The sequence below is a fragment of the Chelonia mydas genome, chromosome 17 (genome assembly GCF_015237465.2).
Source record: "Chelonia mydas isolate rCheMyd1 chromosome 17, rCheMyd1.pri.v2, whole genome shotgun sequence".
NCBI classification, from domain to species: Eukaryota; Metazoa; Chordata; order Testudines; family Cheloniidae; genus Chelonia; species Chelonia mydas.
The window spans coordinates 9016066-9033402 of NC_051257.2; the positions used below are offsets into that span (position 1 = coordinate 9016066).

General features: G+C 45.7%; 1 protein-coding gene across 1 annotated transcript in view; it reads right to left on the reverse strand.

Annotated features, from left to right (window-relative positions):
- Positions 1–524: 524 nt before the first annotated feature.
- The window catches only part of AKAP1 (A-kinase anchoring protein 1), a 41509-nt gene continuing 24696 nt past the window's right edge, over positions 525–17337 (reverse strand). Inside the window, exons 3-11 of the mRNA XM_037880309.2 lie at positions 13253–13386; positions 12275–12401; positions 9189–9316; positions 7396–7573; positions 4931–5081; positions 3549–3616; positions 2098–2171; positions 790–855; positions 525–640 (exon numbers count right to left, since the gene is read on the reverse strand). Coding sequence (XP_037736237.1) covers positions 578–640; positions 790–855; positions 2098–2171; positions 3549–3616; positions 4931–5081; positions 7396–7573; positions 9189–9316; positions 12275–12401; positions 13253–13386 — 989 coding nt within the window. The 3' untranslated portion in view covers positions 525–577. The remainder of the gene's footprint in view (positions 641–789; positions 856–2097; positions 2172–3548; positions 3617–4930; positions 5082–7395; positions 7574–9188; positions 9317–12274; positions 12402–13252; positions 13387–17337) is intronic.

The following is a 17337-nucleotide window of genomic DNA, read 5'->3' on the forward strand; positions in this document are numbered from 1 at the left end:
GAATGCAATTCATTTGTCTCCCAGCATCAGTAACGGATCAGACGAACAAAGCTTGTGCAAGTTGGTGGCACAACATGGAAAAGTCAATAGACAACTGAACTTTAAATCCCTTACGTATTTGATGTTGGCTTTCTAGGCAGCAAACCTATTTCTAAGAAACAGCCAACATCACTTTCAGAAAAAGCAGCCACTGAACCTCTGGGGCATCTGTGCAATAGACCTGCAGCTACAGTAAACACATGGTAGGGGTGTTTTGTTAGCTTCAAGCAAACCCCACTTTTTTTTTTTTAAATAACTCTTAGAACTAGGCCAGGGACAGGTTTTGTTTTAAAGCTACAGTATCTTTTTTATGGCTTTTAGGAACTCCCTGCCTTTCACTGAAATGAGGTATGTATTTCAAGTGAAATGGTAACAGTCAAGCAAACAAGTCTCAATGGACCACAGGGTTTTGCGCAGTGGTGTAAACAGACACGTTTTCCCTACAGGATTGCCAAACCCAATTCTAATACAGTGCAAAAAAAGGATTTTATTTTATTTTTTTAGAAAAAAAGGGTCGCTTGGGGCCTCTCAGAGTTTACTAGTAACTGTCAATCCACTGAGCAAATCCTCTTTCCACCAAAGCTCTGTTTATTGACACCACCTAAGGAAAAATGAGAGAGAGACAGATGAAGGAAATACCAGCCTAAAAGCAACAGTAAAAGAAATCCCCATAACTCAAAGTAGAGGTTTTTAAACCCACGTCTGGAGTCTATACAAACCAGAGCACTACATTTCTGCAAGTGTACGCACCTCATCTCCCATCATACTCCACAGCTGGATAAGAGGCAGGCCCGTTGCACTGTCATAGTTTGTGACCTGGAAACAGACATATGTGTTAGTATATAGCACAGCAGACAAGCTGGTGCATCAGTGAGCTGAGACATAGCTTTGCTGCTGTTAAGCTCTCACTTCTTGGGGCTGAGAAGGAGAACAGTGGCACAGTCTCCCCATCTATAAAATAAAGATAGTTGCCTCTCCTTTGACCATTGCTTTAAAAACTACAGATCAAGAGCAGCATGAGAGAGCTCGGTGTTATTACTCCAGAGAACACTTGGTCCGTGCTTGGGAGACAAGATTTCACTAGCACGAGTCCTAGTAGCAGGTAAGAGCTGAGTGTTTCCCATCTCCAGAGGGTTTCACTTAACTTTTGATTTATCATAGTACTATGGAAGTACTGTTACTTTAGGATAAGAGAATCCTGCCCAAGCATAAGCAGCACTGACCGTTTTCTAGACATTTCATATATTCCAGCATTATAATCTATGAAATACAAGAAAGGCTATTGTGATCATCTGGTCGGTCCTCATGTATATCACAGAGCCTAGAACTTCCCTGAATTCATTCCAATTTGAACCAGAGGATATCTTTTAGAAAAACGGCCAATCCTGATCTAACAATTGCCAGTGATGGAGAATCTACCACAACCGTTAGTAAACTGGTCCAATGCTTTACTACCCTCACCATTAAAAAAAAAAAAGGAGTACTTGTGGCACCTTAGAGACTAACCAATTTATTTGAGCATGAGCTTTCGTGAGCTACAGCTCACTTCATCGGTGAGTTGTAGCTCACGAAAGCTTATGCTCAAATAAATTGGTTAGTCTCTAAGGTGCCACAAGTACTCTTTTTTTTTTTTTTTAATGGTGAGGGTATTTTTGCGAATACAGACTAACACGGCTGTTACTCTGAAACCTGTCATTAAAAAAAAGTAAGCCTTATTTCTAGGCTGAATTTGTCTAGCTTCAACTTCCAGCCATTGGATCTTGTTATACCTTTGTCTGCTAGATCGAAGAGCCTGCTATCAAATCTCTGTTCCCCCATCTAGGTACTTACAGACCATGATCAAGTCACCCCTTACCCATCTCTTTGATGGGCAAAATAGATTGAGTTCCTTGAGTCTGTCACTTTAAGGCATGGTTTCCAATCCTTTAATTATTCTCATGGCTCGTCTCTGAGCCCTCTCTGATTTATCAGCATCCTTCTTGAATTACTGACACAAGCACTGGACACACTATTCCAGCAGCCATTGCACTAGTGCCAAATGAAGAATAATATACAAACCTGTGCAAGCAGAGGTGTACCTCTGGTCATTTCACTAACGGATGAGTCCGCTTCTGATGAAAAGTGATCCTCATCTTTGGAAAGAAAAGGAGAAAACAAGTCAGACATTCACAGGCTCATAGGTTTTAAGGCCAGAAGAGACTATTACAATAATCTAGGCTGACCTCCTGCATAACACAGACCAAAGAACCTCACTCACTCATCATTGCTATGGGCATCTACAGTATATGAAGCCGAACGAGATCACACTGAAATGCGTATTACAGAGGGTAGATGATGAACACTTCTCTTTTTAAAAGGATCCTAGCTCAGTAGCCACATGTGCATAAATGGATTCAAAGTAATTGCTAAGGACACTTGGTGTCTTCACATGTGGTAGTTTACATTAACGTTTCAGTTTTCAATGTGGCACTCCTGAGCCAAGGAAGCTCAGGACCTCCCTTGTCCTGCAGGGAGTTTAGTGAACAGGAACTCGGCACTATTCAATGGAATTTAATCGACAGGATAAGAAGTCCCTTGCAGGATGGGTGGAATTTTAACATTGCAAGCTGCACTCTTCGTTAATACTGTCTGTGTACTCTTCAATGACACTCCCTATGCTGCTGCAGATGTTGCAAGAGGTGCCTTATTGCAGAGTGCATGCCAACAGTGAACTCTGCTGCTGGTAGCTTGGGATGGAATGACTTTCGACCTTTGCCATCCATCCACAGCCTCGCCAGAGGCAAACCCTGTGCCTACCGCCCGTGCAGGGTTTCCTCTCCTGATACCCAGAGTCCTGACATCAAAGGGTGCTATCAGTGGGTAGGGCTAACATCCTTCAATATTGAGAACTGAAAAGCCTTTTAGGCACCTGCAAAACATGGCTGGATTTCTATCGGCAACAACATAGGAAACGTTTGTGGACAGAATTTCCCCTCCTCTCTGAGCACTGAGGCAGTTTTTAAGAACACTCAGAATGGTACATACCATCAATTTCAGTACGGGAATGTCAGAGGTTTGTCTAGTAGATCTGGGAATTAATCTGCATGTGTTTATTTAGTTACCTTAAAGGGACAATACACTTGCTATCTATCTAGTCCATTGGCAAAGAGGGGTTTAAAGAGTAGTTCTAGGTCCTCCAGCTGCCCTCTGGTAGTTCTGCCAATTTATGGTTTTAAGTTATATTCTTATTTTTCCCCTAACTCTCTTTCTCTTTCCATCCACAGCCGTGTGAAAAACCTGCACACTGAGTAGACAGGAAAGATAGTGGAACTAGTTCCACAGAGCTGGCAAAGGCAAAAACCAAGCAAGAAAAAAATAATTTTCTCATCCACTTTCTAGTCACCTCAGATATTGTACACAAAATGGTATGGAGAAAGTCTAGACAACTCTGGCTTCTAAACGGATGCCATCCTGTTTAACCAAGCACCATGAGCACCTATCATTAGTTTCTCTCCAGTGATTTATGTTACCTGAAAGCGGCACCACATTGTCTAATAAAACTTCTGCTCCTTGGAAGGGTAGTGTTACAAAATCAGACCTTAAAAGAGAAAAGAATCAACTTGAATAGAAGAACACAACTCTGCCCTAATTCCTTATTACTCTTTAAACTGATGATGGCTGATATAGCAGGAATTCATTTGCTTCAGATTAGTTACAGCTAAAAGAATAGACACGGTACGCATAACAAGGGTTTGAGCAAAATTCATACGACGACAGGAGCGATCATCTTGTGGCTAAGACATGGGAATGAGAGATTTGGGTTCAAGCTCTGGGCTCTTCCACCTAGTCTCAGTTCTCCACGTGCAAAATGAAGATGGAGTACTCCTTTTCTCCCGTCCTTCGTCAACTCTGATGAAGGGACATCGCTTACTATGTGCTTGTTACACAGAGTGCCTAGCACACTGGGGCCCTGACCTCACCCGGGTCCTCCAGGCACCACTACAATGATGAGATTGCTTCCTCATCTCGCCCACCACTCCATCTGTACAACGCCAGAGCTTCCTCATACTTCCCACCACTCATTCAAGCTTCTCCACTGGGAGCAGGCGTACAGACCAGGCCAGTGGCAGGCAGCCATGTTTCAAGCACTGTAAGTGTTAACAGTCACTGGTACCTTGTCTACCAGCAGCAAAGCAATGGCAGGAAATTTTAGAAGAACCTACAGCATGCCGAGGTAGGAAGCTGGAAGTTAGACCCACGTGCAGGGATTACGAGTGCTTCTCCATTTGTTCTCCTCCCAAGTTGTCTTCCCCTGCCCTGGCTCTGCACAATCTCATTATTCCATACCACAACGCAGCCGTGCAAATGGTGCACCACTAGGACTGGGGGAACCCGCTCTGAAAGGGCAACGTCTCTCCCTGGTCCAGCTGGGCACGTGCTACGTACGCAGTGCCTCATCGCTTCCCACCAGGAAGAGAACAACAAGTGCGTCATTCCCCAAACACACCCAGCACGTCACTACACAGGGACACAGTTTTCGTGACGCAGCCCAGCCCAGCGGATGGGGTATTGGATGCAGCATGTACGCCGAAGGTCTATTCCTGGTTTTGCTGCTGGGTGCCCTTAGGTACAATCACTTTTTTGTTCCTCAGTTTATCCACTACTTAAATGAGGATTACATTTGCCCTCCTCTGTGGAGCACTTAGACATCTATGGATGAAAGCACGATGTAAGAGGCAGGGGAGTCGGTGAGGAAGCCAGGTGTCCAACATGGTTGTACGCTGCTGAGAGAACCACTCCCCCCAATGCTTTCATCATACTGCGGAGACACCTACACCTATCAAGCCATTACACTCAGTTATGAAAGTTCTTTTTTTTTCCCAGTCAAGGGAGGAAAAACGTAGTTCCTGACCTGATTTGCCTGAGTGTGTCGATTTTAACTCTCTCGTATCCTCCGTAGTCCACATATCTGATCTCCACTTCATTGTTATCTTTGAAGTAGTCGACAACCTGAGCCCGCCACCAAGCGCCATCCAAGCCTGGAGCAGCACAGATCACACCAACTGCAAAGCAAAATAGGGCGGAGGGGGAAGATTCAGCATTAGTGCCTGTTTATAGAAGTCCCATTGGAACAGGCTCCTGTGTCTGCTGAGGAAGAAGAGCAGCGTAGGGGAGGACACGCGGCTACCTATCCACGCTGCTTTCAGACGAGACACCTAGCGCCCTGCAGCAGGAAGCCAGCAGGATCCAGCAGACAGAGCACTGGATCAGGATTTAGGAGTCCCGGGTTCTATTGCTGACTCTGCCAATGACCTCCTGGATGACCTTGGGCAAGTCAATGCGCCTCTTTGTGCCTCAGTTTCCCCTCCCACCTTTTGTCTTGATTATTCTGATCACAAGCTCTTCAGGGAAGGGCTGTTTCTTGCTGTATGAACGTACAGCGCCAAGCACAAGTATGGTCGGCGCCACTAGCAGCTGCAGTAACAATACACTTTTATCTCTGCCTTGCCCTGTATAGTGATATTAAGTCGATGTAGGACTAACCCCACCTGAAGTAATAAGAGGCTTTTAAACTCTCTAAACGTACTTAGCATGTTCAATTTTGCACTTTTGTTTGTTTTAAAGTAGCAGCTCAACATGAGTAACTTGAGCAAGGGAAGTATTCAGAGCGTTCGCAACCAACTGAATAGTCCTCTACGGGGGCATGGTGAGTCTGAGTGACGCTGTATAAAGTGGACAAACATCTGTTCTCCGGAAGGTGCCTTGAAAAGAAAAGATTCAGCTGAGCTGCGACCCTTCTGAACCACCAAGGAACCGCCACACACAGACCCACCCCCTCTCAATTAAACACCCCCTTGTTTAAAAATGGGTACATCATGCTGGCCCCATACACCATGCTGAACTGCTTTAGTGAGAGAGACGCACATACAGCAGAAACAGCCATGTCGGGAACGCTTCTCCCCCACCCTACAGTGCACACCAGCAATCTGGAGGCATTGCCAGAAATTATACCTCTATAAAGGAGAAAATGACAGTGTTTGATAGCAAAGAAAATAATCCTGATGTTATAATTAGGGTGCTGGCAGCAAACATCTTCAGGAATGCGCAGCAATGCTGCTCCCTGACTGACAAGGCTAGAGAGATAGATGAAAACACCAGCTATGGGAAAGGCAAATAAAAAACGCCCCTCCGCCCCCACCGAGAAACTGGTAACACATGCTTCTTGTAGCAATACAGCTCATTAGAACAGCCATACTAGGTAAGACCAAAGATCCATCTAGCCCAGTATCCTGTCTTCCAACAGTGCCAGGTCCCTCAGAGGGAATGAACAGAACAGGTAGGTAATCATGAAGTGATCCATCCTGTTGCCCATTCCCAGCTTCTGGCAAACAGAGGCTAGGGACACCATCCCTGCACATCCTGGCTAATAGCCATTGATGGACCTATCTTCCATCAGTTTATCTAGTTCTTTTTTGAACCCTGTTATAGTCTTGGCCTGCACAACATCCTCTGGCAAGGAGTTCCATAGGTTGACTGTGTGTTGTATGAAAAAAAAAAATACTCAAGTTCATGCTTATATTCATGCTAGCTCATGCTGTGGCAAGATTTACATTCAAAGCTTTTGGAGTAGTTTATAATTGGCCAGAGTAGTTCTGGTTTGAATTTACCTTGGTAGGAAGATAGGAATTGCCAGACTGGATCAGAACCAAGCCCCGTCTAGTTCAATATCCTATCTCTGACACTGGCCTGCAGCAGAGGCTTCAAAGGAAAATGGAAGAACTCTGCAACAGCCAGACGTGGAGTAATCTGCCACCCACATTAGGGCTCATCCTGACCTCTAATGCTTTGACCTTTGCTGAAGACCTGAAGCGTGAGCTTTAATACCCCCCCTTCCACAAAGTCTATTACAGGGGGCTTGCTAGTAGTTTTAAACACAGCTTTTACATTGATCTTCCACAGCGCCCTGCCCAATGTTTAGGAGCTACAAACACCCATTTATTTTGCATGTTATTTTCCCAAGTTAAGTCTCCGTAGAGGAAACTCACATAGCTTAATTAATTTGTAAATAATGTTATGTGAAGAATGACTGCGTCTCATTTTTACATAGGTTTTCTATGGTCTGACCCATGACAAATTCTGTCATAGAGCCTCATCTCTGGAGGGCCGGGCAAACTTGAGAACATGGAAAGCTTGTAGTTTGATTTCTCGGGGAGTGCAGGGGAAAGATACTGAAAAAACACCTTTCAGTGAACTCTAGACTCAAGTTACTCTGAAGAGCAGAGGAGAAAGTCTGCTAGATGCTACTAGGACAGACCGGGGACAGATCCCAGGAGGAGACTTTCTGCTTGACAATTCACGAGGAACAAAATGACTTGCCTTCTACTGGAGTTGGCAGAGTTGGAATTCCAGGCTGAGAATAGCAGACATACATCTGCTGGTCCAGACTGCGGAGCACATGGAACGTGGGGTGCGTGTGCTGCTGTACAAACATGTGTCCTGCGTCGATTTGGTTAACAACAATTACTTCTACGGTGACTCCATCCGGTAGCATGAGCTGCCACAGAGAGAGTTAGCATTACGTTTCCATTAATGTACTATTGCAACGTGAGCTTCACTCATTCCAAAGGTTAGTAATAAACTCAGTTTCACTGATACCTTATCTACTCTACTACAAAAAAAAAAAAAGGGGGGGGGGGCCTAAGTGATTCAGGAATTTAGAAGTGGGCTCTTTAGATCTTCACCTCTAGGAGACTAGTTTGAACCTAGGACTAGCTGACGGAGCGTCACTGTTCACATATGGTCTCATGAAGGGGGATCAGATTAGTGTAAATTCTTTGGGGAAGCAATTGTGTATGTTGTGCAGCAGCACGCACAATGACAACACTAAAGGATGCTATTTATCAGTAGGGCAGGGAGACTATAGGCAACAACATTGCAGGCTCATTTTGTGCCATCGTGCCAAAATTCCCCAACTCTGATCTGGTAGAAATCACTTGTTGGAGAAAGTAGTTTAAATCCATGCTCATCGGAGCTCCTGGCCTCTCTCCTAAGACTGCCAAATAAGTAGTAGTTTGTGATGGTGGTTTCGGAGATGAAGACACTTTCACAGATTTCCCTACCAAGTCATTTCACATAGGCCATTGCGCAGCCATCAGACTTTTGATGGTATGCTGTAACTTAGCTCACAACCTGAGCTGTATTGGAGTTTCCCTTTAAGGTTATAAACAGAAACCGAAAGGAGAAGGCTCAAAGAATTAGAAACATGCAGCCCCCTTGCTGCCTGTGGATGCAGATATAGGTATATATTCCTAAGCTATATTCAGCTATTTAACGGATGTTGGAGTCCATGGTGTAACCAGTAGGATCTGTTACCAAATGGACTGTCAGTTATAGACAACATCTGGAAAGGAAAACAGATGTGAAATATTGTGTGGACAGAGCGGAGGTTGATTACAATGCCAGATCTGAATAACTGCAATAAGACGCTTAAAGGGAATGTGATGCTACTGGAAAGTAACAATTCAGTATGATTCTACCAGTCACATGACAACCAATATATACAGAAACTGATTGTCTCAGTCTTTGACCATGTGGCAAATGGACTGTAAGAACAGAACCAGAATATCTCCTCACTCACAAACCAAAAACCCAAAGAGTTATTTCCTTGAGCAAACATGTCTAGACTGTAGGCAAAAGCCCATTATGTCAGACATGTAACTGCCAGAGATTAAGAATGTTTGGGTTGAAGGTTTGGGTACATTTTCTGAGTGTGTTCCGGGAAATTAAACACAGGGCAGCATGATGACAGATGGAAACAGTCTGACATGCAACAACCGCATCTGTGCTGATCACGAAAAGCACAGGACATTCTTGAAGGAATCTTTGTGGGGCTGCTTGCTTGTACAGTGGCTGCTATGGAACAAGAAGTGGTCTTTGTTCTCAGGCAAGGAGCACGTTTACTCCGTACATGCCCGGTCTTTCCAGCACACCCATCTATGGAACTGATGATGCCTAGTCATTGTACGATAGGCCTACTCAATAAGGCCATCCTTGATATTGGACAGTCAAAATGAAGGGAGAATGCAATGTGGCTTTATGGATACATCTCCTACGCATGTCCATGGAGTCTGTCTATATAAACGCAGTTGGCATGCTGCCTTGGGGCTTACCCAGGAAGTCATAGGGAGGGAATGCAGCATCAGTGATGGGGCTGGAGGAGCGTAAATGTTGGTGAGGCTCAGTTCCTTGAACTTCTTACCAATCAGACTCAGCGCTTTGTCCACATGATGCTGAGAGCCTGGAAGACAAAAAGACTGAGTCAAATCGCATGGATATGTTGGGCACACACTTGCGCCCCAGGTGCTGGAACGAGGGGTGCTGCCACTCTCCCCCTGGCTTGAAGTGCTTTCTATCATATACACAGGGTTTACGGTTTGGTTCAAAGACTCTCAGCACCTCCTGCGACTGTACAAATTGTCCCAGCGCCCCTGACCGGCGGCACCTTTTAACTCCTCCTGAGTGATACGATTACATACAGATCTTTCCTGTCTATACCAGCACAGTTTTTATGTAAATAAAACTGGGCCAAGATATCGCCTGCCATGCAATCACTGTGTGCTGGTTTCTGCTTCACCGAAGAGGGCTATTCAATGAGTGCTAAACCCCACATTAGATAGCTAAAACAAAATCCCCAGTGTGGCAGGGTTGTGTGTGTGTAAGTTTCAGTGACAGAGTCTTGACAGCTGATATTTTCAAAGCCATGCAGAAGATCCAGCTACATCCCTGCTATTAACTTTAGTGAAAGATGCATGGTTATATCCTGCTTTGAAAGTCTCAACCACACTCCGTGACCCAAAACGGTGTTGTGCTAATGCAAGGAACATCCCTTAAACTGAGGAAACACCCAACCAGCACAGCATCTGTCCATGATGAGCCAAGCACAGAGATTAATATAAGAATGGCCATACTGGGTCAGGCCAAATGTCCATCTAGCCCAGTATTTTGTCTTCCAACAGTGGCCAATGACAGGTGCCCCAGAGGGAATGAACAGAACAGATAATCATCAAGTGATCCATCCTATTGCCCATTCCCAGCTTCTGGCAAACAGAGGCTAGGGACACCATCCCTGCCCATCCTGGCTAATAGCCATTGATGGACCTATCCTCCATCAATTTATCTAGTTCTTTTTTGAACCCTGTTATGTTGTTGGCCTTCACAACATCCTCTGGCAAGGAGTTCCACAGGTTGGCTGTGCATTATGTGAAGCATAAATGGCAACACGTACCTTTAAAACAATTCAGTTTTAATATAGTGTCTATAGTGTCTGAGTAACCAAGATTTTTTTTTTTAAGTGATATTTCTTTGTACAGTGGCTCTTTAAAGATTCTGGCAAATGGAATATTTTCCCAGCTCCCCACATCATTTACAAAAATATTTTAGCACAAGTTTATTTTCAGTGATTTCTCTTATCAAAATCTACAGCAACTTATTTATGTTGATTACAGCGGTGACGAGGTTACAGCCAAGAATGGGTTCCATTGTGCTGGAACAGGCACTGCATAAGGGTATGCCTCCACTACAGAGACTATGCCAGCACAGCAGGGCCCTGGAGAGTAGACACAGGAACACCACATCCCTCAACAAATTAACTATGGGCATGTCTACACTTACCGGGGATCAACGCTGCGGCAATTGATGCACTGGACGGTCAATTTAGCAGGTATAGCGAAGACCCACTAAAGCGACCGCAGATCGCTCTCCCACCAACACCTACACTGGGGTTTTTTGTCAGCATGGATGTGTCCTTCAGGGGCGTGGTGGTTTTTATTTTTAAACACATGCCTGACTGACGCAGCTATGCCAGTATAACCCTCCAGCGTAGGCCAAGCCTGAGAGAGTCCCTGCCCTATAGAGCTTACAGTTTAAACCTACGAGGCAAAAGGGATCTAAAATACAGGTGACGTGAACAATCCAATGGCCGCAAACATGTTAGTTCCACTTTTCTTTGTTTTTGTTTTTACCTAAATCCGATCAGCGGGGTTGTTAGCAGGGGATTATCTAGAGGCTACCACATTATAGGCTACATACCTGCGCTAGCCACGCTCTAGCTAGCTTGCTGAAAACAGCAGTGAGCCCATGGTGCCATGGCACGCAGCACAAGACGGTATGTATCCGGGGGGCGGGGGGAGTCAGGCAGGCTCATGCAGCCGGCGCTGAAGCCCGCACCTTGGCGTCCTCGCTGCTATTTCTTAGCGAACTAGCTAGCGTACAGCTAGCACGGGTATGCCTACGTGCACTGCAAATCACAACCCCAGCTGCAGTGTAGACGTAGCCTCAGAGGAACTCTTGGTGTCTCCATATCACTGTATGTGCAGACATATGGTTAGGGAAACAGATATAGAACAACCTCTCTCTCACATCTCTGTAAGGCGAGTTTGGGAAAATGGTACCCCATAAACCTCGTCCAAACTAGGGAAATATGGACATTTTAAAATCCTAGTGTGGACAAGACAGTTGTGTGTTAACACCCATGAGCTGGTTGAGGTAAGCCATAAACTTGATAAGTTTATGGAGGAGATGGTATGATGGGATAACATGGTTTTGGTAATTAAATATTCATGGAAAATAGGCCCAATGGCCTGTGATGGGCTATTAGATGGGGTGAGATCCGAGTTACCCAGGAAAGAATTTTCTGTAGTATCTAGCTGATGAATCTTGCCCATATGCTCAGGGTTTAGCTGATTGCCATATTTGGGGTCGGGAAGGAATTTTCCTCCAGGGCAGACTGGAAGAGGCCCTGGAGGTTTTTCACCTTCCTCTGTAGCATGGGGCACGGGTCACTTGCTGGAGGATTCTCTGCTCCTTGAAGTCTTTAAACTACAATTTGAGGACTTCAATAGCACAGATATAGGTGAGAGATTTTTTTTTGTAGGAGTGGTGGGTGAAATTCTGTGGCCTGCGTTGTGCAGGAGGTCAGACTAGATGATCATAATGGTCCCTTCTGACCTAAATATCTATGAATCGTATGCTCTCTCCCACGATTTTACTGCACTAAAAATTCACCTGCCTTCCTAGCATAGACATGGCCTACCACTGATGCTATCTGAAGCACCCGTGGTAGCATTTTCAGCACAGGACTCAAAGTTAAGTATCCAAACTGCAGTCAGGTCTTCATCCCTTTATCTAAGCGCCCAGAGATTAGATTTCAGACAACACAGACTAAAAAAACTCCACAACTGGGAATCATCTCACTCACCTTCTATGTGACAAATCTGGACATCTTGGGTGTAAGGTAGCGTTGAAATATAAATTTTGGCACCAGAAGTTTGCTTCAGAAAACTCACATACCTCCCCTGCTTGCCAATCAGCCGGCCAACCAAGTGCTTGATGGAAAGATGGAGAAGTCACAGTTAGGAGCGAGAACAGCACCTTGGATCTTTAATTTTTAAATGATTAATTTCACCTACAAGAAATGCCACAGGGTCTGACTGGGCGCTGGGGACCAATCGGAACTCAGCGCAGACTGGGCTTCTACCAAACGTAAACTGACACTGGCCCAGCAGAGTTTAGGGAGATTCTGTTTAGAAGCCCAAGGCAGTTTCTGATTTACTCACATTTTGTTAAGTCCATCTTTCTAGTCTGCAGAAACAGCAAGTGCAGCACAGACATGAAGGCCTGATGTAGGTTAGCGTGATTTCTGAAATCAACGGAATTGCCCCATCTCTGAATCTGGCCCCATTTCTTTTTATGCCATTGTGCTTTTCACTGAAAAGAACCCTACATTCTAGCTCTTTAATTACAAGTTTCTCTGGAGAAATACTAATAGCCTGTCCTCATTGGCCAGTGATATGGATTCTTCTACCGCAGGGCTGATTCCCTGTGCCTAGGTTACACTATCCCAGAAAAAGAAGCTTCTCACGTAGTTTAATGGGGCCCCACCGCATGGCATTGTGCGGTGGAAGTTTATCGCTTAAAACCGAAAATTGGCAGCCCTACAAGGATTCTTTGCATTTGGAGTCCTTCAGCGAATATTTCAAGGAGTGTTAAGCCCCAACACCCTGAAGGGGTAGGAAAGCATAGCACCCCTTTTATAGACAGAGGGAGATACAGAAGGGCCATGTGCAGAGCCCGGACTAGAACCCAGAAGTTGACTCCCAGTCCCCCTTTAACCATTAACCAACACTCCCCAAGGTCAATGCAGGGAGTTACGGATGCCGAGTATTTGGCTCATTACCTTTGGCACCTCTATCTCCCAGATAGTGAGCTCAGACTTATTGGATTCTACTCCTGGCTTGGAGTTCTGGCAACTCTCCGTCTTCCCAAGGGCACAGCCGCTGTCCACAGAATCCATGCTATTTACATCTGAACCTACAAAAAAAACAAAAAACAAAACAAAAAAAAAACCCACACCACCATACCACGACATTCAGACAGTCTGCATAATCCAAGCTCTTAGACACCGCATGAAGGCTGACAAAACTCCCATTTCACATACATCCTTGATTGTAGGCCCTACTGTACATTCCCACTTTAGGCTCTAGATTGTGTGTCTGCTATTCAATTCTCAGCTCCTCTAGGAAAAACGTGTGTCTGTGGTACTTATGGGAACAGGCCACTCGAAACAGACTTCTGTCTCCTAAAACCTCCTGAAGAATTCCACACCTGTGATATAAATCTGAACCTAATTAGGAACTGCTGTGTTCACAAGCATAATGTGTAATGCAATGGGCAGCATGTAAGACACCAAGAGTTTGTGCAGGGTTAAACACAGAAGCCAGGTGTTATTACTAGTGGAATGCAAACTCCGTACAGTCACAGGATCAGAATTATGTCCCCTTGGATTAAATAGGACTGGCAGTGGAATACTAGCTGTGAGAAGGCTTCTTCATACTTGAGACTCCAAACCTAGCTATGGGTTATTGGGGAAAAGGGAGATGGAGTCTTTTCCATTGGAAGCCTCCTGTCATCAGATTACTGCTGCCCTGGACCAAGGTAGAAGCAGTGGGAGGGATAAGCCACCGCCAAAGATCTATGGCTTTGCAGCAGACCACGTGTGCCGTATTGAGAAGCACCCACACATCACTGGCCCCTCCGTTCAGCAGGAGGGGCCCTGCTACTTCAATGAGAGAGGCCCTGCAAACATCAATAGAAGATAGATTGAAAGCTCTTTATGGAAGGTTGTGGCTGCTTCAGTGCAAAGCACAGACCCTTCCCACAATTTGAATGGGCAGTGCCATTGTTGTGATGCTCCTGACTCCTCCCACCCGTGGCTGGAAGGAGGAGGAAATCTTTGGAGCAATTGAAGGGACCTCCTTCAAAGACTCATGGAACATTCCAGCTGCAAAAAACCCCACCTTAAAAGGACTTCAGGATACTACGAACCAGACATCTCCCAAGCAACTCAACGAGGCAGAGTCCTGCTGAGGCTAACGTACGCTGCTCCCCATTCCAGTTATTAGGCTTGAAGAAGCCTCTGAGGGGCAAGGTGATATTAAAGATCTTAGTCATTTTGGGATGGGATGTGGGAAAGCCCAAGGAACGTAGAGACACATGGCGAGCCAAAGATCACACGCCCGGGCTCTTGGCAAGAGATGCATCTTGACACATGTGATTTGATAAAAGCAAGTTTCCAAGTGTGAAAAACAGGGGCCCTTTGTTAAGGAATTCCGTTTAATTTCACTGAAAACTGGAAGGGATCACTTCAAGCTGAAGTTCAGAGGAGCTGTTCCTTTCATGGGAATCAGATTCATACCACTGGAGTGTGAGTAAGCAGATCTTTCCCTATTACTCCTCAGTTGAGCACACAACACAGCATTTAGGGAGATTCTGTTTAGTAGCCCAAGGCAGTTTCTGATTTACTCACTTACTTACTTAGAATGCAAACTCTCTGGGCCAGGGACTTAGTGTCTAGCACAAAAGGGTCCCTGACCTTTGAATGGGGAATCCAGATGTATCCGGTGCTTAACACCCAATAATTAAACCCAAATACTTCTCAAAAGCTGCTTGTGGTAGGGGGGTTGAGATTTGGGGTTATGATTCCCCATGGTTAGCTAGCTTTGGGCCTCTGGGAAGCAAGGCTAAGACAACATCTTCTGCTTGGGAGGGTATGAGAGATACAAGGTATATCAAGTAGTAATGTAAGAAACCTACAGGCCCAAGCCTCTAAGATATTAGCTTAAGCACTTTGCATGAGCTATGCGGCCTACAAGCCTTAGCATAAGTGAGGTCACTGCTGTCTAACTTAAGTCACAAGATATCATAAGACTTTGTTCTGGTGAAAAATACACCGACACCTAACCACAAGAACGCAGTTGATGTCAGTCTGGATATTTTAGGATAGGAACATCAGCAGATGTTCAACCGCATGATTGTTACTGTAGCCAACTGATGTATATGTTTACAAGTCTGAGAGAATTAATATACCTAACCTATAGCATAAGGACACCCCAACGTTATTAGGGTGAGGAATTTCATTATGGACAAAGGAGGCCGAACATTCTTATGAATATTTACAGCAGCCACGAGACCCTATAGCAGGGCTAACCACAGCCTAGACTGTTGAGACCGCGACCATTGGACCGTTTTGGTGCGCTAGAGATCACCCTTCTGAATCACAGCCTGTCTCGTCAGCCCTAGGTCTCCACAAGGATGGTGTGACTGTACGTACGACAGGACGCCAGACATGAAGTTAATACTGTATTAATGCTGCCTACCTGGCTGGGTTGGATTGTTTGTGTTTACTAACCGTGTTAGCAAAACCACTGCAAATTCAGAAGCTTTTTCCTCAAGCATGAGTGTTGCGACCCTGCACATGGGAGTTCCCAAATTAACAGTACCTCTAACGACTCTGGGCCTAATCTGAGGACTAGAATTTACCAAACCTCAGAATGTTAACTGGGAATACATATCAATAGATCAGGCAATGGAAGGGTGAGAATCTGTTAGTCCCAGTTATGGGAAGCCACCGATTTCTTAAATAGCATCTCAACACTTTAAATATGGTTGGGGAACGGTGTGAGGGAGAGGCCCAGGAGATCATTAAAAGGATGAGAAAGGTGATAAGCTTCCAGCAATCTGCCTGTTAGCACATTACTGGGATGTGGATCCAACAGTCCTCGCTTGCTCTTCTGTATTCTGGCCACCTGGCTCCACTACACTAAAAACTCAAGGGACCCTAGCAGCTGCTTTGTTTCTGCCACTTCCTGAGTCGGGCCAGAGCTCTGATACAATTGGGTCCGCTGTCTGCCTGGCGGGTCTCGATTTAGACTTTCTGATCAAGATGCAGCTGTGACACGTGGGGATTTCAGGGAGGTGACAAGGATGCAGGAGGTGGCTTTTCCTGCTACACCCCCTTTCTTCCCTTTCAGCATTCAACTCGCACATGCCAAGTAACCTACATCACCCTCTACACCAGTGGTTCTCCACCAGGGGTCCAAGGCCCCCCGGGGGGGGGCGCGCGAGCAGGTTTCGGGGGGCCACCAAGCAGGGCCAGCATTAGACTTCCTGCAGCCCGGGGCAGAAAGCAGAGGCACTGCTGCATGGGGCTGAAGCCCGGGGCCCTGAGCCCTACCACCTGGGACGGAAGCCGAAGCCGGAGCAATGTAGCAGTGTGGGGGGCCTGTGCCATAAGGCCCCAGGCAGTTCCCCTGCTTGCTATCCCCTAACACCTGCCCCTGGCTTGTATATGCAGAAAGCCAGTTATTGTGGCACTGGTGGGCTGTGGAGTTTTTACAGCATGTTGGGGGGCCTCGGAAAGGAAAAGGTTCAGAATCCCTGCTCTACATCACCTCGGAGTTCATCCTGGCGTGAGAGTTTTGTCGCTTTCCTGTGTGGTCTCGGTCCAGCCCCTGTATTAGAGCTTTTGTTCTTTCCGCTAGTCATTCCGAGAAGCGTACGTGGCAGGGTAAGAGCAATTCCTTCCTTTAGTAAGGAGCGTTTCTTACAGAGGGGACATCTAGAAAATGGTTAATCCTGGTCTCCTATTAAAAGCTGCAGAGCCTGCTAGCTAGCAGCAGGCAGCTCTCCTGTTACTCTGTAGTGACTCTAGAGTGCAGCCTGTCTTTAGGAGCTGTTTGCACTGGAGGGTTGTATGAAGAATGTTTACATACAGCTTTTAAGGCTGAAGTTTGTGTTTAGCCTAATATAAAGCCGCTAGGGAAACAACCCCCGGCTTTCACACTACCCACCCGCTAGCTAGAGAGAGGCTACAGCAAAGAAATGGAGGAACCCTCACAAGCCAAACACATTACACGTGGGCACGGGCTGCTGAGATCTCTCATCATGCACCCACTTTCCAAGCAAACAGACCATGTTAGTGCC